At 37.5% G+C, this 23,055-nt stretch overlaps 1 protein-coding gene across 1 annotated transcript in view; it reads right to left on the bottom strand.

The window, feature by feature from the left end:
• Window positions 1–295: 295 nt before the first annotated feature.
• Window positions 296–23,055, bottom strand: part of LOC148954439 (glycolipid transfer protein) — a 125,091-nt gene continuing 102,331 nt past the window's right edge. The window contains exons 3-5 of the mRNA XM_089087089.1: window positions 13,794–13,915; window positions 4,191–4,338; window positions 296–534 (exon numbers count right to left, since the gene is read on the bottom strand). Of these exons, the coding sequence (XP_088943215.1) occupies window positions 352–534; window positions 4,191–4,338; window positions 13,794–13,915 (453 nt within the window). The 3' untranslated portion in view covers window positions 296–351. The remainder of the gene's footprint in view (window positions 535–4,190; window positions 4,339–13,793; window positions 13,916–23,055) is intronic.

The following is a 23,055-nucleotide window of genomic DNA, read 5'->3' as shown; positions in this document are numbered from 1 at the left end:
TGCACTGATGGTTTTTTGGTCAACATTAGCTCCGGTTTCCACTATTATGGGCTACCCATGCTCTTTGTAGTGGACGTTTACCTCTTTTTAATTGTTACGCCTAACCTATCTTACCTACACATCTGTTTGTTCTGAAATAGCTATTTCACAGTCCAATTTTAAAACAAGGTACCCTGACACTTCAACTTATAACAGAAAGACAAATGAGCACCAAAACATTTCTTATTATGAGAAAACACTGTATGTGAATCTAGGATAAAAGCAAAATTACTGAAAAACATAAAAAAAATTGCCATAAGATACGGAGCATTTATTGTTCCAAAATAATCGAGCAGTCAGAAATAACTAAAATCAAACAATTCTTTTGTCGTTGAGATCATACTGAGCATAAAGTTTGTTTATTACATCTAGATCCTGTTTCAACAACCCTAAATATATTTTAGCTTCTTCAATGACAACATCTTCCATTCCATCTTGCTGCAGTGCAATAGCTTTCAATAATTTTTTTCTATAAGGACAGGCCTTCGAACAAAGCTAAAAAGAGAAAATTGGTCAATATAATAAATTAATGAAGAAACAAAGTCGAAAAGTCATAAGCTCAAATGCAGGGTACCTTTATAGGGTAGTGTAATGAACAATCATTCAAATTACAATTTACAAGGATCACCATGCATATGTTTAGAAGTACTATTTTTAAATTCTTTGACTGAAAATTTTCTACCCTACAGGTAACAAGAGAAAGAAGTCATTTAATTGTAAATAAACCATGGACAACAGTATTTTATAATTCTGATTGTGGGAAGAAGACTTAAGTAATCAGCAGCAATGCGTAGGGAGGCGTGCTTGTAGGCCATCAACCAACATTCAATCAGCAAGCCTAGACTACAGATCCAGCAGCCAACCAAACACTTTGCATCATTATAAGATCTTTTAGGGGGTCAATCAGTCACATCAAAACTAACTAAAGAGTTAAATTTAACTCCAATTGGAATTTTGTATGTGCATTTCAATCCTGTAAATAAATAAACTTCAAAGACGTGTTACCCTGTGGTAGCACAGTGAATTGACGTTCTGGTTGGCAATAGAGGGCCCAGGGATCGATCGCCGCTACAGCAAGGTTGGGCGACAGGCTTGCAGCTTATTCCTTTAAAAACGTCCCAGCAACTGAAACGTCACTTCGACGCCTAATGCACCAGCAATGGCTCTAGAACAGCTTTATATATACATTTTTAAAGGCACATTTGTCAGTCCAAAGGCAAGCGGCACAACACATCGAAGGACTCAAGAATCTACCATACAAATCCAGAATTATTAGCTAACAATACGAGAACTCAGATCTGATCCCTCACCAGTTCAGTTGTCAATTTGTAGAATTCCCTCAGTGATTGAACAGTCTCATCATCCTGTGCCAATGCAAATAATAATTCTGTCAACAAAGAATGGTACAACAAGCAATGGATTAGTTCACGAGTTTACACAGGTCAAATCATCAACTGGATTTGTGTCTTGAGATACCAATGTGCCATTCTGAAACTTACAATAACAACCCCTGAGTATGGCGGGACAATATTAGATAAGTGAACAGTTTCATTAAACAGATCGTCTTGTTTTATCATTAAATAAAAAAAAACAAGTTTTTTTAACTGAAAGAAAGGAACAACATTAAAACTTAAAACAAACAGAAATTACTCCATATATGAAAGAGGCTGTCCCTTCCTCAACGCCCCACTCTTTACGCTAAAGTTTTTTGTTGTTCCAAAAAGTAGAGTTGTGACAAAGAGTCAAACTTTAGCGTAAAGAGTGGGGTGTTGAGTAGGGGACAGTCCCTTTCATATACGGAATGATTTCTGTTCGTTTTAAATTTTCATGTCGCTCCATAAGAACCATATATGCCCCATGGACATAACTTACAAGGCCTGCCCCCAGTCCCTGGGGGATTGTGTTGACACCGGAGTTTTGTAACCTGACCTATGAACTATAAAAAAATTGCTATCTAAAAATTTGTATCGGATGAGTTTGGGGAAAAAGGGCGGGGGGGGACTAGTTGCCCTCCAACCTCTTTTGACTCTTAAACAGTGAACTAAAGCTTTCAATTTCTATTCAAATGAGCCATCTCTGAAGTTTATTCGAGCATCCCTTTCATAAGAACCATATAAGCCCCCAGGGAATAACTTACAACACCGGCCCCCAGGTCCTGGAGGGTTGTATCGACCCCGGAGTTTTTTTTTTATCTGACCTTTGAACACATTTTTGCATTTGAGAAAAAAGGGGCGTGGGGGGGGCTAGTTGCCCCCCGATCTCTTTTGACTCTAAAAATTGAACTAGAACTTTCAATTTCTAAACAAATTAGCCCTCTCTGAAGTTAATACGAACATCTCTTCCAAAAGAACCATGTATGCCCCCAGGGCATAATTTACAACGCCTGCCCCTGGGCCTTGGGGGGTTGTGTCGACATTGAAGTTTTTGTTATCTGATGTTTGAACTACTTTTAAGAAAAGGGCTATCAAAATTTTTATCAGAATGGTTTGGGGAAAAGGACGTGAGGGGGGGGGCTAGTTGCTCTTGAATCTCTTTTGACTCTTAAAAGATAAACTAGAAAGTTCAATTTCAAAAAAATGAACCCCTTCCGAAGTTTATACGAGTAACCCTTCCATAAGACCCATATATGCCCCCAGGGCATAACTTACAATGACTGCCCGCGGGCCCTGGGGGGTTGTGTCGACACCAGAGTTTTGTTATCTAACCTTTTAACTATTTCTAACAAAATGGATATCTCAAAATTTCTATCTGATGCATTAGTGGAAAAAAGGGCGCGTGGGGGGTACTAGTTGCCCTCCGATCTCTTTTGAGTCTTAAAAAATAACTAGAGCTTTCACTTTCCAAACAAATGAAACCTCTCTGAAGTTTTTACGAGCATCCCTTCTGTAAGAGCCATATATGTCCTCAGGGAATAATTTACAACGCCTGCCCCATGGAGGTTATGTTGACACCAGAGTTTTTGTTATCTAACCTATTAACTATTTTTAGCAATATCGCTATCTCAAAATTTTTATTTGATACATTTGGGGAAAAAGGGCAAGGAGGGGAGGGGGGAGCTATTTGCCCTCCGATCTCTTTTGACTATTAAAAAGTGAAATAGAACTTTCGATTTACAAACAAATGAGGCCACCCTGAAGTTTATACGAGCATCCCTTCCAAAAGAACCATAAATACCACCAGGGCATAACTTACAACGCGTACCCCCGGGCCCTGGGGGGTTGTATCGTCACTGAAATTTTTCTTATCTGAACTTTGAACTATTTTTTAACAGCTATCTCAAAATTTTTATCTTATGCATTGGGGGGAAAAAGAGCGTGGGGGACTAGCTGCTCTCCGATCAGTTTTGTCTCTTTAAACTGAACTAGAACTTTCAATTTCCAATCAAATGAGCCCTCTCTGAAGTTTATACGAAGGAGGGCCACTGGTTTGACTCTGTAAGCTTAGCCTGAGTCAATCCAGCTCCAAATGGGTACCAGGAGAAATCCTGAGAAAGTCAAACGGGAAGGGTGAGTGAAAGCACAGGACGGCTGGAACAGGACATTAACACAGAGCACAGAATACCATTACACTTTCTGAGTGATGGGCCAAGAAACGGAGATCAGTACCACCGGTGAGGTGTGTAGTAAAGTCCAGTGCCGTGTTTTTTACATTTTTTTAGTTGCATTACAAAATTTGCAGAAAAAGAACTCTTCACTTCAAATTTCTTTTTTTTTATAAAAGAGTAATCTTAAAAAAAAGATCCCCTGGTATTTAGACTCCCCAGAACGATGCTGGAGTAGCAGCTGGAGGATACTTGACAAAGAGGAAGACCAAAACATACGCTTTGTTGCATTTACCACAGGTACAAGAAACTAATCCAATTCATAGTCCATGTCTCTTGGAAAGTTGTCTGGGCGGCGGCACACAGGAGAAATGACTGGTGGCTCTTTCTCTCCCCTTGAATTATCAAGTCAGCAAGTCAGATTGTACTTCTTGCAATTATGATTAAACTTGCACGCGGATTAATGGATTATTGCACAAAAGGAACTAAGGAACTAAGGTAAGTGTTTCGTTTAACATCACAGAAAAAATTGATATTGAATTCTAATATCTTTTTATTCTTCACAAAACAGTGGTTAAAGCAAGAATTTATGGCAAAGACTAATTAGTACCTGAAATAGGGATTGAACAATCCATCCATGGTAGGGCTTCAGGGTTTTTTCATATGCGTTGCAACAAAATACAGATACATTTTCAGAAGGTGGAGTTTCCTTATCTTCAACTATAGCATTCAAGAACACGAAAATAAATTCAAGGCCTCTAAAAAAGGAAAAAAACTAAAGTTATAAATTGATTGAAATGCTTAAGAAAGTAACAACAGAGAGGAAAAACATATGGTTCAGTTTTAAAGTAAAAAAAAAAAATCCAGCAAGCTCAAATCGGTGATTATTGTTCCATTAATAAGATTGTTGGCATTGAAATGTTAAATGATTTCGTTTTCCGGTGTGAAAAAAATGATCTAGATAGATCACGACTTTGGGAAAATTCGTTTAGGGCCTTAATTGATTTTGGGCAAATATTTTCCATCGTCACAAATACCTAGACGTCCAATAACCTCAGAGTTTTACTTTTCATGATAAACAAAATAAAATAAAAGTTATTTTGTGAAAAAGATTAAAAAGAAATCTTTCTGTTCACCGACCGAAGCTTGGTCCCCTATTACTTCTATTTGTATGAGAGTACTTAAGAGATTCTATTCTTATGCTTCCTCATGATTAATCCATGAAATAACTGTAACCACAATTATCCTGGCTCATCAGAATGTCAATGTGTCATAAAACTATGCAAACGATGTACAGAATTCTCCAGATGTTCTGACTATGACTATCATCAAAAATCCTTCGACGACAGGTTAAGAATATTTTTCATTGTAAATTGCTAAAGGCAATTTATTCCAATTTATTTAAAGGCGAGGTTATAATAATTCCCTCCTTACTAGCGTTTCATTTTGGAAAAATTCATATTAAGCCCCTTACAAAGATTTCCAATGAGTCAAACAGAATTTCTGCTCAGTAGCAATAGTTGTGCAGCACAACAAAATAGGTCGGCTGAGCCAAGTAATGACTTACGGCAAAATACTGCAATTAATACAAGCTCATCAAAATGAAGAAAAGAGGGTGGAGTGGAGAGAAAAGGATAAAGGAGAAAATGATAGGGAATAAAGAGCATAGGGAGAAACTAGAACGATTGGAGAATGTGTTTCTCTCTGACTTCTAGTCAATAAAATGGCCACACAGTAGTACTTTCACAGGTTTAAGATCTAAGAGAGTTACAGGATCATTTTTCTGAAGTTCTTGAAAAGATCCTTCTCGAGAAATTTTTCGCAAAACCGCTTTACGGCCTTAGAGTTCACCTGAGAAGAACTGAAGTAAGCTCAGCAAGAAAAACCGTAGAAATAGCAGATGTGTATAGGCTAGGGCCTAAGTAAAAGGTGAACTGAACTGGTTAGGACGGCTATACAGAAGCCACGCGCGAGTCACACAAGCAAAAGATCAGAAAAGTCAGAGGAAGAAGTAGGGGCTGACCAGCCAAAAGTAAAATATGAAAAGCATAGGCAAGAAAAGTTGAATGGAAAGGACTTGAGAATTAGGAACACAGCGTAAAGCGCCTAAGTTTAGCCGTTAGTCAAACTCCTATGGCATCATATTGCAACCTGAGAGTGAAATTGTTCTGCAGCTCAAAAGCTCACTCTTAAAAAAAAAAAAAAAAAAAAAAGATGAAGATGTTGTACACTTTTTAGGCCGGTTAATAAAATTGTATAGATTAATATTTCCTTCGGCCGTTAATGAGAGCGAAAAAGGAGGAATAAGTTCATTTCGCGCTCAGGAAAAGAGCTGTTATATCGATCAGGATAAAACTGAATTGTTGCTGCTAAGAAACAGAGAGCCGTACAGACTCTGCATAGGCTATTCAACTGAACAGGAAAATTGTACTAAATGGTAGAAAATTTCCCAAATTTTGCTTTCTCACGGAATAGGACAATTTCGCTCCCACGTCACGACAAGAGAGGCTGAGCATCATTGAGTTTTACCCAAGCTAGGTCAAAAACATTGTAATTAAAATCTGGGGGGGGGGGTTGCGTCGACCTTGGAATTTCGTTATCTGATGTTTGAACTATTTAAAAAAATGGCTATCTAAACATTTATTTCGGATGAATTTGGGGAAAAAAGCGCTAGGCGGCTAGTGGCCCTCGGATCTCTTTTGACTCTTAAAAGTGAACTAGAACTTTCAATTTCCAATCAAATGAGCCCTCTCTGAAGTTTATACGAGTATCCCTTCCATAAGAACCATATATGCCCCATGGACATAACTTACAATGCCTACCCCCGGTCCCTGGGGGATTGTGTTGACACCGGAGTTTTGTAACCTGACCTATGAACTATAAAAAAAAAAATGGATATCTCAAAATTTGTATCAGTTGAATTTGGGGAAAAAGGGCGGGGGGGGACTAGTTGCCCTCCGACCTCTTTTGAATATTAAAAAGTGAACTAAAGCTTTCAATTTCTATTCAAATGAGCCATCTCTGAAGTTTATTCGAGCATCCCTTTCATAAGAACCATATAAGCCCCCGGGAATAACTTACAACACCTGCCCCCAGGCCCTGGAGGGTTGTATCGACACCGGAGTTTTTTTTTTATCTGACCTTTTAACACTTTTTTGCATTTGAGAAAAAAGGGGCGTGGGGGGGGGGCTAGTTGCCCCCCGATCTCTTTTGACTCTAAAAATTGAACTAGAACTTTCAATTTCTAAACAAATTAGCCCTCTCTGAAGTTAATACGAACATCTCTTCCAAAAGAACCATGTATGCCCCCAGGGCATAATTTACAACGCCTGCCCCTGGGCCGTGGGGGGTTGTGTCGACATCGAAGTTTTTGTTATCTTATGTTTGAACTACTTTTAAGAAAAGGGCTATCAAAATTTTTATCAGAATGGTTTGGGGAAAAGGACGTGAGGGGGGGGGCTAGTTGCTCTTGAATCTCTTTTGACTCTTAAAAGATAAACTAGAAAGTTCAATTTCAAACAAATGAACCCCTTCCGAAGTTTATACGAGTAACCCTTCCATAAGACCCATCTATGCCCCCAGGGCATAACTTACAATGACTGCCCTCGGGCCCTGGGGGGTTGTGTCGACACTAGAGTTTTGTTATCTAACCTTTTAACTATTTTTAACAAATTGGCTATCACAAAATTTCTATCTGATGCATTAGTGGAAAAAAGGGCGCGTGGGGGGTACTAGTTGCCCTCCGATCTCTTTTGAGTCTTAAAAAATAACTAGAGCTTTTACTTTCCAAACAAATGAGCCCTCTCTGAAGTTTATACGAGCATCCCTTCTGTAAGAACCATATATGTCCTCAGGGAATAATTTACAACGCCTGCCCCATGGAGGTTATGTTGACACCAGAGTTTTTGTTATCTCACCTCTTAACTATTTTTAGCAATATCGCTATCTCAAAATTTTTATTTGATACATTTTGGGAAAAAGGGCAAGGAGGGGTGGGGGAGCTATTTGCCCTCCGATCTCTTTTGACTATTAAAAAGTGAAATAGAACTTTCGATTTACAAACAAATGAGGCCTCCCTGAAGTTTATACGAGCATCCCTTCCAAAAGAACCATAAGTACCACCAGGGCATAACTTACAACGTGTGCCCCCGGGGCCTGGGGGGTTGTATCGTCACTGGAATTTTTCTTATCTGAACTTTGAACTATTTTTTAACAGCTATCTCAAAATTTTTATCTTATGTATTGGGGGGGAAAAGAGCGTGGGGGACTAGCTGCTCTCCGATCAGTTTTGACTCTTAAAAGTGAACTAGAACTTTCAATTTCCAATCAAATGAGCCCTCTCTGTAGTTTATACGAGTATCCCTTCCATAAGAACCATATATGCCCCATGGACATAACTTACAACGCCTGCCCCCGGTCCCTGGGGGATTGTGTCGACACCGGAGTTTTGTAACCTGACCTCTGAACTATAAAAAAATTGATATCTAAAAATTTGTATCGGATGAATTTGGGGAAAAAGGGCGGGGGGGCTAGTTGCCCTCCGACCTCTTTTGACTCTTAAACAGTGAACTAAAGCTTTCAATTTCTATTCAAATGAGCCATCTCTGAAGTTTATTCGAGCATCCCTTTCATAAGAACCATATAAGCCCCCAGGGAATAACTTACAACGCCTGCCCCCAGGCCCTGGAGGGTTGTATCGACACCGGAGTTTTTTTTATCTGACACTTTAACTCTTTTTTGCATTTGAGAAAAAAGGGGCGTGGGGGGGGCTAGTTGCCCCCCGATCACTGTTGACTCTAAAAATTGAACTAGAACTTTCAATTTCTAAACAAATTAGCCCTCTCTGAAGTTAATACGAACATCTCTTCCAAAAGAACCATGTATGCCCCCAGGGCATAATTTACAACGCCTGCCCCTGGGCCTTGGGGGGTTGTGTCGACATCGAAGTTTTTGTTATCTTATGTTTGAACTACTTTTAAGAAAAGGGCTATCCAAATTTTTATCAGAATGGTTTGGGGAAAAGGACGTGAGGGGGGGGGCTAGTTGCTCTTGAATCTCTTTTGACTCTTAAAAGATAAACTAGAAAGTTCAATTTCAAACAAATGAACCCCTTCCGAAGTTTATACGAGTAATCCTTCCATAAGACCCATATATGCCCCCAGGGCATAACTTACAATGACTGCCCCCGGGCCCTGGGGGGTTGTGTCGACACCAGAGTTTTGTTATCTAACCTTTTAACTATTTCTAACAAAATGGATATCTCAAAATTTCTATCTGATGCATTAGTGGAAAAAAGGGCGCGTGGGGGGTACTAGTTGCCCTCCGATCTCTTTTGAGTCTTAAAAAATAACTAGAGCTTTCACTTTCCAAACAAATGAGCCCTCTCTGAAGTTTATACGAGCATCCCTTCTGTAAGAACCATATATGTCCTCAGGGAATAATTTACAACGCCTGCCCCATGGAGGTTATGTTGACACCAGAGTTTTTGTTATCTAACCTATTAACTATTTTTAGCAATATCGCTATCTCAAAATTTTTATTTGATACATTTGGGGAAAAAGGGCAAGGAGGGGAGGGGGGGGGGAGCTATTTGCCCTCCGATCTCTTTTGACTATTAAAAAGTGAAATAGAACTTTCGATTTACAAACAAATGAGGCCTCCCTGAAGTTTATACGAGCATCCCTTCCAAAAGAACCATAAGTACCACCAGGGCATAACTTACAACGCGTGCCCCCGGGGCCTGGGGGGTTGTATCGTCACTGGAATTTTTCTTATCTGAACTTTGAACTATTTTTTAACAGCTATCTCAAAATTTTTATCTTATGTATTGGGGGGGAATAGAGCGTGGGGGACTAGCTGCTCTCCGATCAGTTTTGTCTCTTTAAACTGAACTAGAACTTTCAATTTCCAATCAAATGAGCCCTCTCTGAAGTTTATACGAGAATCCCTTCCACAAGAACCATATATGCCCCCAGGGTATAACTTAAAAAGCCTGCCTCCGGGCCCTGGGGGGCTTTGTCGACACCGGAGCTTTTTGTATCTGACCTTTGAGGAAAATAGGCGTAGTGGGAGGGGGCTAGCTGTCCCCAATCACTTTTGATTCTTAAAAAGTCAAATAGAACTTTTAATATTGAATCAAATGAGCCCTCTCTGAAGTTTATACAAGCATCCCTTCCATAAGAGCCATATATGCCCCCAGGTCATAACTTATAACGCCTGCCCCCAAGCCCTGGTGGGTTGTGTCGACACCGGAGCCCTGGGGGGTTGTGTCGACACCGAAGCTTTTGCTATCTGACCTTTGAACTATTTTTAACAAAACGGCTATCTCAAATTTTTTAACTGATGAATTTGGGGAAAAAAAGGCGTGGGATTAGTTGCCCTCCGATATCTTTTGAATCTGAAATAATAAACTAAAACTTTTAATTTCCAATCAAATGAGCCGTCTCTGAAGTTTATAAGAGCATCCCTTCTATTAGAACCATATTTGCCCCCAAGACATAATTTGAAACGCCTACCCCCCGGCCCTGGGTGGTTGTGTTGACACTGGAGTTTTTATTATACAATCTTTGAAATATTTTTAACAAAATGGCTATCTCAAATTTTTTATCGGATGTATTTGGGGACAAAAAGGGCGTAGAGGGGGGGGGGGCAGTTGCACTCCTATCTCTTTTGAATCTTAAAAACTGATCTAGAACTTTTAATTTCAAAATCCCATGCGGTCTAGTTTCCATTTAATAATACGTCTATGGGTACACAGTGGCTTGACCACACCTTCTGGATAAAGAATTTCCACATAATTTTTTTTTTTTACGAGCCGGATATCAATTCTGGGGGGGGGGGAGGGGATGGAACTGGGCAACCCCCACCATGGATACGGCCATGTGTATAACTATAGTAATTACACTATATGCCTCAAAAGGTATTACAATTAAGGTTAGGCACCTCAGATTAAGCTAGAATGAGATTAAAAAATTTGAGATCTTCTTGGGAGTTGGTTATTTCAGAAGCATGGAGGAGACTTTCCCAGCATGTTGAATTTATTTGACTTAATACATCGATTATTGTTCAGCAGCAGTAGTCGAGGGTAGACAAGGGGGGGATGGGTTTTTATTAATGCGAGAAAATGACAGAAAAATCTTTAAAAGGCTCGTTTTTTAAGACAAAAATACTACACTAGAATATGATTTATGTAATATCATTTAGGTTTCCGTAACCGCTTTCTTGATATTTTTCTTACCCATCTTCTATGTATGTTTCGTTTACAACCTTCGAGCTTGACCCAAATGAAATTTCAAATTTATTCTGGCAAAACCAGAGACTATTATTCTAAGTATAGGGTCTAACGGAAAATCCAAATAGAAATAAATATATAAAATAACTCAATACACTCAATACCACACGTAAAGAACATGTTTTCATTTTTGATTGATTATAAATTTTTCTTATCTCAAGGGTAACAAAAAGATAGCACACAAACAAACATTCTGGAAAAGGCAAAAGAAATTACTGTTTACAAATCCGATAGACTCGAAAGTTCACATACAAATACTAATCTCTGTTATATCATATCAAAGCATCATCATCTTTTTTTAACATGCTATGATCAAATTCAGTTTATTACTAATGAATGGATTTTCATTCTGATACTTTTAATTTTGCAATTCTTTTGCCATTTACTTAGTTTTCATTGCTTTTTTGCTGGTCCTGTTTTTTTTTATTTATGTACCATCTTATCTATCCATCTTAAGATAAGAAAACCCTTAAATTCACCAATATAAGTCAAATTTCGAGGAATTGTTTGATCATTGAGAACAAATCGGACAAAAAAAAAAGAAAAGAAAGGACGCTCATTTTATTCTACCCAAAGGGTGGAATGACAACGACACACCTAAGGGTTGAAACGCTGACTTAACAAGCAAATGTGCCTTCCGTGTATTTTCTTTTTCGCCCTCATCATATAGAACAAATGGTTACAAAATATTAGGGACACGGCTTCTTCAATCTTAATTTTGAAGTTATAATGAATTTTCAGAGCCTAAAACTGATCAGATGGCTGCCATCAAAGGCTACCTAAAAAGAGTCTATGGACATTCTTTTCGTAAACTAATAGGCTATCTCTGTTTGAACTAAGGCATGCAAAAATAATAGCATGAATAGCGCTGGGCCCAAGCCACTCCCCTCCCCCTCAAAGTCGTATGAATTTAAATGATACTGGGATTTGAGCCTTTTATATCATTTATTGTAAGTATAGATCTAATTGTATTCTAGGTGTGGTATTTCTATTCACTTCGAATACCTCTGAAGGACGGTGTAATTCGTGCTCTGCAGAAAACAAAATATACTTAAATGGTTTGTATTTCTTTACTACAACATGTCCTTACCTTAGATCTAAGGGTGTCCAGTATCCCTAGAGGCACCTAGGCTTTCGATAAGGAGTTTCCAGTCTTAATAGTATTCTCCATCAGGCTTAATTGAAATTCTAAAGAATAGTTGTATTTCTTAAATATATAGTCAATTACTAGGAGTAACAGGAATAACGGTGATAGGACTTATCCTCGCCAAACTCCTGAGAGAACCTTGAAGTGTCGTGTTAGGCCTCCAGATGCATGACCACAAGCTGCCTTATTCAGATACGGAGTGGAAATTACTTTGATTATTCTTTGATGGGATGCCATAATGGAAAACCATCTTCCATAGACTTTCTCTATGGAGCAAGTCAAATGCTTTTTCAAAATCAATGAATAGCCTACCATGTAAAGTTGGGACCGCTATTTACAGAACGCTTTGGTGAGTATTCGGAGGGCGAATATAAGATATGTGCAGGAGTGGTTGGTCTGAAGTAATGTGATTCATCGCTAAGTTTATGATTCTGTTTTATTATATTCGTCGGATAATAATGTGTCAAAGTGGCTGTCCTGTTAGAGAGAGAAGACTTATCTCATGCCGATTGTCACATACAGATGCATCGATCTTTTTGAAGGGTCGAACTGTCAAGGCCGCATCGAGAGAGGGGAGTTACCAGGTTAGAGCGCAAATAACCCATCCCCCCCTCTTCACCCAAAGTTTTTATCTGACTCGTAAAAAAGTACTCCCCCAAAGACAAAAAATGCCCCTCCCCGAACAAAAATCCTGGATACACCCTTGGATCCCGTGTCCAATCTAATGTGACCTTCTCCGAGGATCACACAATTGCTAGGAGACCAGCCCATCTGGACCTCAAAGACCACACAGAAAACTTAATCATTTCAGCTGTGATTCAGTCTTCACAGGATGTTTTATTATTATCTGTCAGTTTCTGGAAAGTTCATAGATTTCTTCGACTATAGGTGGATCAAAGCTTATCTCAAGCGAGAACAGTGGTTCTGGTGTGATCCTAAGTTCTTCAGTGGGAGCAGATGGTTAGGAACTTTTTCAGAAGCCCATACTTTCTTGACAACATCTGGGTCTGTTACTAGTTTTAAAGTCTAAAGAGTACTTTCAGGTTGGATTTTTTCCTAAAAATGTCTTACGTAACCTTTTGTAAACCGCAGCTGTCTCCTCTTTATGCAGCATCTTCCCTCTTGGATGCTTCTTGTTCTAAGTGATGATGCTTATCACACCAATCTTAGTTTTTTGCCTGTTTGTTAATAGTTTTGTAATTCTGGTTACAGTACTGACATGGCTACAGTTTGGTAAGGACTATTTTGACATGTAGAGTGAAACGATAATGGGCCTATTTTAATTCTTTTTGTTTATGGATTCGACTACCCCCCCCCCCCCAAGATTTTTTCTGGTTCCCTCATTCCGTGTTTTTTTATGTTTTCACTTTTTTTTTCTTTACAAATTTGTCATTTTGGTCAGTTATTGGCGGCCTTGTCACATTGCCCCCCCCCAGATTTTGCTCTAAATCCACCTTTGCTCTAGCCTTTATGGAAATCGGGGGGGGGGACAGAAACAGGACTCTGATTTTTGCTATTTTATGTTCATTTTAAGTTTTAATTTATTTTATGGTGTACTTTTGAGTTTAATTTGCTCGTTTTGAGTTTAATGTCTCCATTCGTGTTTACGAGGATGAATAAATTTTTAGCTACAAATAAATGTTGGTCTTGAAATTTTAGGATTGTTTTTCAGCAACTGGATTATAAGAAATATAATTGAAAAGTGGGAAAGAAAAACTTAAAACATTCAGAGGACCAATGAGGACATTGCCAAACTAATTTAGCTAAGAATTTACCTTTTTAACCAAAGCAATGCTTCTAAAGAAACTGAAGACATCTTCTTGGGAGCTTCAATGATAATTAGATCATTCAAGTGGCGAAAAGCATCTGGCTGAAGTTGATATGCTTTTCGAATTTTCTAAATTAAAATACAAATGAATTAGTTCTAAATAAAGAAAATACATTCTGGGATAAGTAATATGAATAACAGGGATACAATACTTCTGTTTCCAATTCTGCTAACATTGTGGCGACCAATGAAAAGAAATATAGAAAAATAAATCAAGATAGAAAGGGTTACTAAAATTAGCAGCACATACAACTTACAACACATGCTGATCAGATTTCAAATGTACATCAGATCGAACACCAAGATATATATATATATATATATATATATATATATATATATATATATATATATATATATATATATATATATATATATATATATATATATATATATATATATATATATATATATATATATATATATATATATATATATATATATATATATATATATATATATATATATATATATATATATATATATATATATATATATATATATATATATATATATATATATACATATATATATATATATATATATATATATATATATATATATATATATATATATATATATATATATATATATATATATATATATATATATATATATATATATATATATATATATATATATATATATATATATACTATATTTGTTCGTCTATCCGCCCCACCCTAAAACTTCTCCTCGAACAGCTCAAACGACGAATTTCAGCGTCTTGCGCTTCAATTGTATCGTGCAAACTCCGATTCAACCGGCTGCTTCTAGCAAGCTTGTATAACGCCATCGCTCTTCCTCACATTTTATATGCCACGCTCTTCTGGAAAATTCCCACCAAAACTGACCATAATAAAATCAGAGCGATGTATTTTCGTTTTGCGAAGTATTTGCTTCGTCTACCTCCATGGCATAGGAATTCGCATGTAATTGAAAAATTTAAAGTCGCAGACCCTGACGTCACTGCCGCTAGACGAATAGCGAAGCATAATAGAAAATACGCCGAAATCTACACGAATGGTCCCATATGCTCATTCAGTGATTCAGTGATTTGTTTTCTTTGTTCAGTTTGTTGTAGTTTGTGTCTTTTTTTAAGTGTTCCGTCTTGTTGTGTGTTGATTTGACGGGTTTTTCAATAAATAAATAAATCCGGCACTTGGCAGGCTTCTATACAATCAATCAATCAATTTATTTAAAAGAAACACAGAAAAAATTACAGAACTTTAGACCCCCCCCCCCAAAGGCTCTTTGGCCTGTGAGAGTGGTAGACTATACATAACATAAATTCTCACTGTCACTTGTCTTCTAAATGCAGACAATTTAAGCATTTTCTTGATGTCATGACGTCCAAATATACCTTAAATTAGAAGTGGTGCCATTGTAAAATTACATTTTTTTTATTGGACCTTTAATTTCCCCTCGGCTAGGCATTGACGACCACCTTTGTTTTTTTAATTGTTCACGTGGTAGGACAAAAACTTCTTCTTTTGCCCATGCTTGTCTTTAGTCATTATGAAGGACATGTCGCCGAACCTTTGTTTCTTTCAATTGTTCAGGTGATGGGACAAAAACTTCTTTTTCTTCCAACGATTTTTCTAGTCCAGGTTTTCATTTTCAAAGATATGGACGGCATTGACGACCACCTTAGTTTATTTTAATTGTTCAGATGGTGCGACAAAAACTTCTTCTTTTGCCTTTGCTTGTCTTTTGCCCTTATAAAAGGCGTATCGCCAAACCTTTTGTTTCTTATAATTGTTCAGGTGTTGGGAAAAAAACTTCCTTTTCTTCTAACAATTTATCCAGTCCATATTTTTGATTTTAAAAAGTATGCTAGGTATTGATGACCTTATCCATGTCAAAATCCAAAACCCAATCATCATTACAATCATTTTCAATTTGCTCGGTTCGTTACATCTCGGCTTATCTTTCGTCATTATGAAATACTTATCGCCGAACCTTTTTTTTAAACATAGGTATGGGGCACGCGGTAGGCTTCTATATATAGATTCTCACTATCGCTTGTCTTCTAAACAAAGACAATTTGAGCCTTTTCTTGATATAATGATGTCCAAATACACCTTAAACTAGAAGTGGTGCGTTTATAAAATTAGACATTTTTTTTTATTGGACCTTTAACTTTTGACTCGGTTTGTCTTTTGTCATTATGAAAAACATATTGCCGAACCATTGTTTCATTTAATTGTTCAGGTTGGTGGGACAAAAACTTTTTTTCTTCCAACAATTTATCTAGTCCAGGTTTTTGATTTTACATGGAATGGAAGGCATTGACGACCACCTTTTTTCTTTTGATTGTTCAGGTGGTGGGACAAAAACTTCTTCTTTTGCCCTGGCTTTTCTTTTGTCATTATGAAAGACATATTGCCGAACCTTTGTTTCTTTTAATTGTTCAAGTGGTGGGACAAAAACTTCTTTTTCTTCCAACGATTTATCTAGTCCAATTTTTGATTTTCAAAGGTATGGTAGGTATTAATGACCTTACCCATGTACAATCCAAAACACAATCATCATCGCTATAATTTAAAATTTGTTTTCTTCGTTACACCCCGGCTTATCTTTCGTCATTATGAAATATATATCGTCAAACCTTTTTTTAAACAAAAGTATGGTAGGCACTGGTGACCCTGTCTATGTCAAAATCCCAAACCCAATCATCGTCGCTATCATTTTCAATTAGTGAATTGAGTCCTGTGGAAGGTGGCGCAAATCAGCGATTTGCACAAAATCCAAAAAAATATGAACTGCCACCAACGGTTACTAGCCAACAACTGAGAAATAAAAGAAAGGAAAAACAATTCATTCACTCAAACACAAAACAAACCAGCAATTAAATAAATTGGAGAACTATGTCATCTGATTTCGGATTTTAATTATTGCATTTCTTGCCCTCCAACTTATTTAATTGCTGGTTCGTTTTGTTTTTGAGTGAATGAACTGTTTTCTTTTCTTTTATTCCTCAGTTGTTCGCTAGTATCCGTCGATGGCAGTTCATTTTTTTGGATTTTTTGCAAATCGCAGATTCCCTTTTGAAGATTGATAAAGTAGCATTGGATTGCGACACAACACTATTGGAGATATCTGACCCATCAAGGCCAAATATAGTCAAGGAACACAAACTCGTAGCTTGTTTCTCTGCCCATGCACGACGAGATTCCAATAACAAATGCAGTTGGAAGATTTTTTTTGCGACGATGGATGAGGAGGGTAGCATGGAGAAATTACTTGTGCGACTCATAAAAACAGCAAATAAATCTATTTGACGATTTCGTCACGTCAACTACCCCATGTTATTATCAGACAAGGAGCAACGTGCTCTAGTAATGAGATAGTTTGTTGGGTTTGTAGGGGTACTATTGCCACGAAAGATGCTGATCAGGACCACGACCACCTTATTGACCCCAATTCAACGCGGAAAAGTAACTTTGGGGGGTGGACCCATAGTAAATGTAATTTAAAAATTCAACAGCAGCTCTTTCTTCCGGTTTTTACGCACAATTCCAACTACGATCTGAAGTATGTGCTACCAGCAATGGCATAACTTCAAAGAAATGGAGCTGTGGATGCTGCATTTGTGGTAGACAGCTTTTCCTACACAGTCATACCTAGATCAGCAGAAAAGTTGCTTTTTATGGAATTTATGGTGAAATTTGTTGAAGACGGCGTTGAGTACAAGAATGAAATTCGTGTTTTAGATTCCTTCAACTTTTCCCCCAGATCTTTTAGTGAATTGATTCAAGTGCAGAAAAACGATGACGGCTGCAACGCTTTCCCCCTTATCAAGCAACAATTTTTAAACGATTTATATGATTTGTTAACGATCAAAGGCGTGTATCCTTTATGCTCATTATAACTCCATGTCGAGATTCGGCAAGGAGACTATTCCCTCAATCGAGTCGAGATTGTCGCCCAGGAGACTATTCCCTCAATCGAGTCGTTTTACTACAGGCTGCACGATCGTAGATGTACTCCTGATGAATACGACTTTGCCAAACTAGTGTGGGCAGAAGGAGGGTGTAAAATTGGGTTTGCCTACAGCATGTTGTATTTGTCAAGTGATGTACTCACTCTGTTGGACATTGTGGGTAAAAATACGGACAAAATTTATGAGGAATTTAATCTTGAAGAGGGTATTATTTTTCCTCTCTTGATCTGGTAATGGACCTCATCCTAAAGATTAGCAGGAAAAAATCGGGCTCATTGTTTATCGAAAGGTCAATGAGGGGTGGGTACGTTTTTCATGGGGACCGTATCTTGGAAACTGATCCAACTGGAGAAGACGGGGACAAAGTCAGATGAAGTGTTCCTTGATATGAATTTCCTGTATCCCTCGGCTATGTCTCATTACGCGCTACCCTGCGGTGAATATAAATGGCTCAATGACCCTCAAGCCTCCGATTTCCAACATTGGCAGGGTTGAGGACAATGGGGAGGTTGGATGTTTTTTTAAATTGACAGGGAGATACCAGTGGAGCTTCACGATTCGGTAAGGGATTGTGTTTTTCCATGCATTAACACACATGTTTTTAGGCACTCTTTGAGTCCTCGCAACAGATGATTGGTCGAGGAAGAGGGAATGCATTTGACACCTTCAAATCAAAAACTTATTGCCGACCTCCTGCCGAAGAAAAATATTGTCGTACATTATGTGACGTTAAAATGGATGTGCGACAACGGTTCCAATGTCAAAAAGATTCATAAAGCCCTCCAGTTTAGTCGAAAACCGTATTTGAAAACGTTTGTTGACATTTTTGTCAAGAAACGTTCCGAAGCGAAAATAAAGATGGAAAAAGAAATCTACACTCATTTTAAATTCGGCCTTTGGTAAAATGTGCAAAACTATTTGCAATAGGAGTCATTGTGACGTTGTGACCGATCCCGAACATTGTGCTCGAATTATTACCGATCCAAACTATACTTCCTTTACAATCATTGGCCAGGACATGGCACTATTGAATAGAAAAAAAGTAATATTGTCCTGAATAGAAATATTGCTGCAGGCAATGTCATCTTGGGAATTTCGAAAAAGCTCATGTTAGAATTCTACTACAATGTGGCTAGCGCATAGTGGCCTGGGAAGGGGCAAGTAGAGGTCTGCTATGGGGACACAGATTCTCTACTTTTAAAAGTATAAACAGTGATTTGGCGCACGGCGAAATCATCCCTTCTCAGATGGACTATACCAACTGGGACGGGGAGGTCTGTCCGGAACTTGTGACACTTCGGGCACAAAATCAACTTCTATTTTAAAAATCAGAGACAGGGAGTGGAATTATTTCCCGTGGTATGTTTGTAATTCCGAAGGCGTACTTTATACTGACACACAACGAGGAAATCAAAAATCTATGCAAGTAAGTACCTATGTACTGTATGAAAAATAATTTTGACATGAACATTTATAGGAATTGTATTGTTGAAAACGCGATTCCATAAACGAAACTGTTGACAATTCGCTCGTTAAACTAAAAGAATTTTACAGCAAATACTGAAAAGATTGCTATGAGGATCATTTCCGACTAGGTCCATGTTTGTAGAGATGGTGAGTACCCACCCCCTTGGGCACTACTTAACTTTCGACCGAGGCCAGTGTGTTAGTCATGGGGAAAGTCTCGGTGTGAGTAAACTTCAATGAAACAAAGTGAAACAGCCCGGGGGGCACGGCCATCAGCCACCCCGGTCAGCCAATAGTGGGGGGGGGCTCCGCCACAGGTATCTTTTAATTACTTAGAGCAGATTTTTGTGTGTACGTTTTTTGCTGTAAATATACAATTTGTTGTCGTTGAATAATATATATTTTATTAAGGTTTTTTTTGATGCGCAATTTTTGGTTATTATTGTTAAAAAATTGTATGTAAATACATTTAATGTAGTACACCATTGCATTTTAACTTAGTTGGTAATTTTCATTGAGTAGAATCGCAAGCACATACAGACAGAGAGATTCTTAGATTATGTACAAGTTTATAACACGTTTCAGAGCTTTTCTCTGTGGTCCATCAATGAGTGGGAAAACAAAGCTTTTGATAAAAATAATTCAGAATCAACGTGAAATGTTGTTGTCAGCAGATCAACATCAAATGTCAATAAAAAATATATGCGATTGCTATAGTGTTTGGCGAGAGTCATATGATCGGATAAGAGCAATTAAACCTCGAGTTAAATTCATCAAAGGATTGGATTCTGTATTCAACTCATTTGAACCAAATTATTGGTTTATTGTTGATAATTTGGCCGAATCGATAGAGCAATGGTCTGAAGAAATGATTCAATTGTTCACAGTCCGTTCTCATCATGAATATATTTCCATCATCATTGTCCTACATAATTTCTTTCATCAGGGTAAATGTATGAGAACTCTTGCATTGAACTGTACTCATTAGATTGTGTATAAAGTTGTTCGTGACTCAAGTTCCCTTATAACTTTAAACAAACAAATTTATCCGGGTCAACCTAAATTCCTGCTTGCAGCATACGATCAGGCAACAAACAAACTATAGGGATACATTGTAATTGACCTTAATCAAAATACACCTGATGAAATACGTATCGTTAGTAATATTTTTGATCGTGAAATAACTGTATATCTGCCGGTAGGCGATAGGAAAAGATATTAATTGAAACTATGACGTTGAAGAAGTTACATCACAATTGATACTTGTTCTCTTTTTTGAGTAGTTCAAAACCAAGAATTAGGGAAGGCCTTACGGAACAGTACACATCGGAATTTATTAAACTCATTTTTGAAATAAATTTCAATTTAACTGCAGGCAATGTTAAACTACCAGATGCTATTAAGAAGCAGACTAGAGACAATCAATCCATTGTTCGTGCACTGTCCAACAGAAAAACCAGTCAAAACGAAACAAAAACATTTAGTTCAGGCAGGGAAGGTTTTTTCACAGTTTTATGCCAATAATTGCCGGTCTTGTTAGCAATCTTCTTCTTTCATCATTAGAAGAAAATATGGCTAAACCTTATAAATTGACTGTAATTGAGGAGGCTCCATCTCCACTGCAAACTTTTGAGGGTAATATTACAGATTTCCTTAATGACAATAGCATACCTAATGATCAGAAATTTTTGATTTTTAAAATGGCACTTCGTCGCGTTGACAAACAAAAACCGTATCAAATAAAACCCATCCGTTTTGCGAACGTTGCAGATAAGACGCAAGAATCAAGTACTTCATCTGTGTCAGCAGCACCATTACTATCTGAAGCATCTAAATATAAGATTTATCACCTGTTTCCTATCAGGAGCGGGGTAAAAGATTGTTAAATTATTTGAATGAAAGCAGTGATGTTCAAGTTGATGCTAAAAGCAAGCAAATCAATCTAGGTAGCAGCAATTACAATCTCATTGATCTAATAACTGATTTTGTCTCAAATCGTAAGGAAACTGTATCCGTTGACACAAATCTTCTGAAATATTAAAACACATTGAACTTTCCCAAAGTATTCGTGTTTAACAGAACATTTTTTAAAGGAATTGATATCAGTAAATAATGATGATGATGACAGTTCCGAAAAGGATACTTTTAAAACGCTAATGCTAACAAGTACACCCAATTCAGTCTACAGCAGTGATCATGATGATGATTCAACTTTAAAGGGTAAGAAAAAACGTTTTTCCACCGCTGCCGCCACCAGTATTAGTATACAAAAGGGTAGTGGAAGAGGAAGTACATATTTACATGCAAAATGGATGAGACTCTGAAACGTATCTATGCAAATGCTGGTGAGAAGGGAAGTCTTTGTGCCCCCAGTACACTTTCACATGCGTCTAATGTCTAACAGAGTGTAGGAAACGAATATCTTCAAACTGGGCCGAGCTATACTCTTCATCGAAATCGTAGATTTGTAGTAATAAATATCGAAAAACAAAGGACACTGCAAATCATGCAAGCTGATCTAATGACTTTGGATGAGATAAAGTGACTATATAATAAACGCTATAAGTACATTATATTTGCGATTAGTATTCTGAGTCGCTACTCCTATGCAATTCCATTGAAATCTAAACGTGGAGAGGAGATTGCAATTGCTCTAGAAACAATACTTCGCCAAGATTCCTATAGTAAAATTCAAACAGATCAAGAGAGTGAATTTGTCAATCCGCATGTAAACAAAATTCTGTTGAAATATGGTAGAGAGTTGTATCATGGTCATAGTCCAATCAAGGCTGTATTGGCTGAACGATTGATTAAAACCATTGGTCTCCTCATTTCCAGATATTGAGTACCCAAAAATACAGCCGCTTTTATTCATGATCTGGATAAAATAATGCATGTTTACAATCAACTTTCTCATCGCTCCCTGTCCAATCTTAGTCCTCTTAAAGTTCATCATGATGACAATACACTTGACATTTTTCTCAAACAATATTCTTCGTCTAGCGATGAAAGTGGAATTAAAAAAAATTATCTGAATCAATCGTACAAGCAATATTTTTGAAAAATGAAATTACAGATGATGCACTGAAATTTTTAAAGCGTCAGAAGTCCTAGAGACTAAACCCGTGACCTATCGATTACGAAACAGCAAAGATGATGAGATTTTGGGAGGATTTTATGACTATGAATTGCAAAAAGTTAAAGACAGAGGTTTTTATAACATTGAAAAAATATTAAAAACTCGAACACAGAGAGGAAAGAAACAGTTGCTAGTTCACTAGCTTGGGTACAACTCTGAATTTGATTCTTGGGTAGGTGTTGAAGAAGTACAAAATGCCCAATCATTTCTATGTGACATTCATGTCCAATGTTTCTGATCTGCTCTATGACGACTCGAATAAAACAAGTGATTTTTTGACTTGACTCTTCCCTGCCATTAAATTTGAAGGTAGATATGAAGTTCCTCTCGTCGATTGTATTATCAAGAATACATATGACGTACTAAGAAAGGAGACTCCTTGAGAGATTAAAGTAAGACCCTTTGACTTCGGTCATGAAGGTTCAGTGGCAAATTTGGATGGCATGAAATATGTTATCTATGCACACATTATGCACCTAGTTTCTCCCCGGACAGTTGTATATTAATTTTCAGTTCATTTATGGAACCGTCGAGAATTGGCAATTTAGATGTTCCCCTTCTACGTTTTCTAGAGAGAAAAGGTACAAAAAACAATGTTCACCACTACAATTTAAGACATCTCTTGAACGTTCCCGTAAACACTTCGTATTTGGAACT

The sequence above is a fragment of the Artemia sp. Qi Xiang Cuo genome, chromosome 3 (genome assembly GCF_049724085.1).
Source record: "Artemia sp. Qi Xiang Cuo chromosome 3, ASM4972408v1, whole genome shotgun sequence".
Taxonomy (NCBI): Eukaryota; Metazoa; Arthropoda; class Branchiopoda; order Anostraca; family Artemiidae; genus Artemia; species Artemia sp. Qi Xiang Cuo.
Note: the sequence above shows the minus strand (reverse complement) of the source record. Positions and strands in the feature narration are given on the sequence as shown.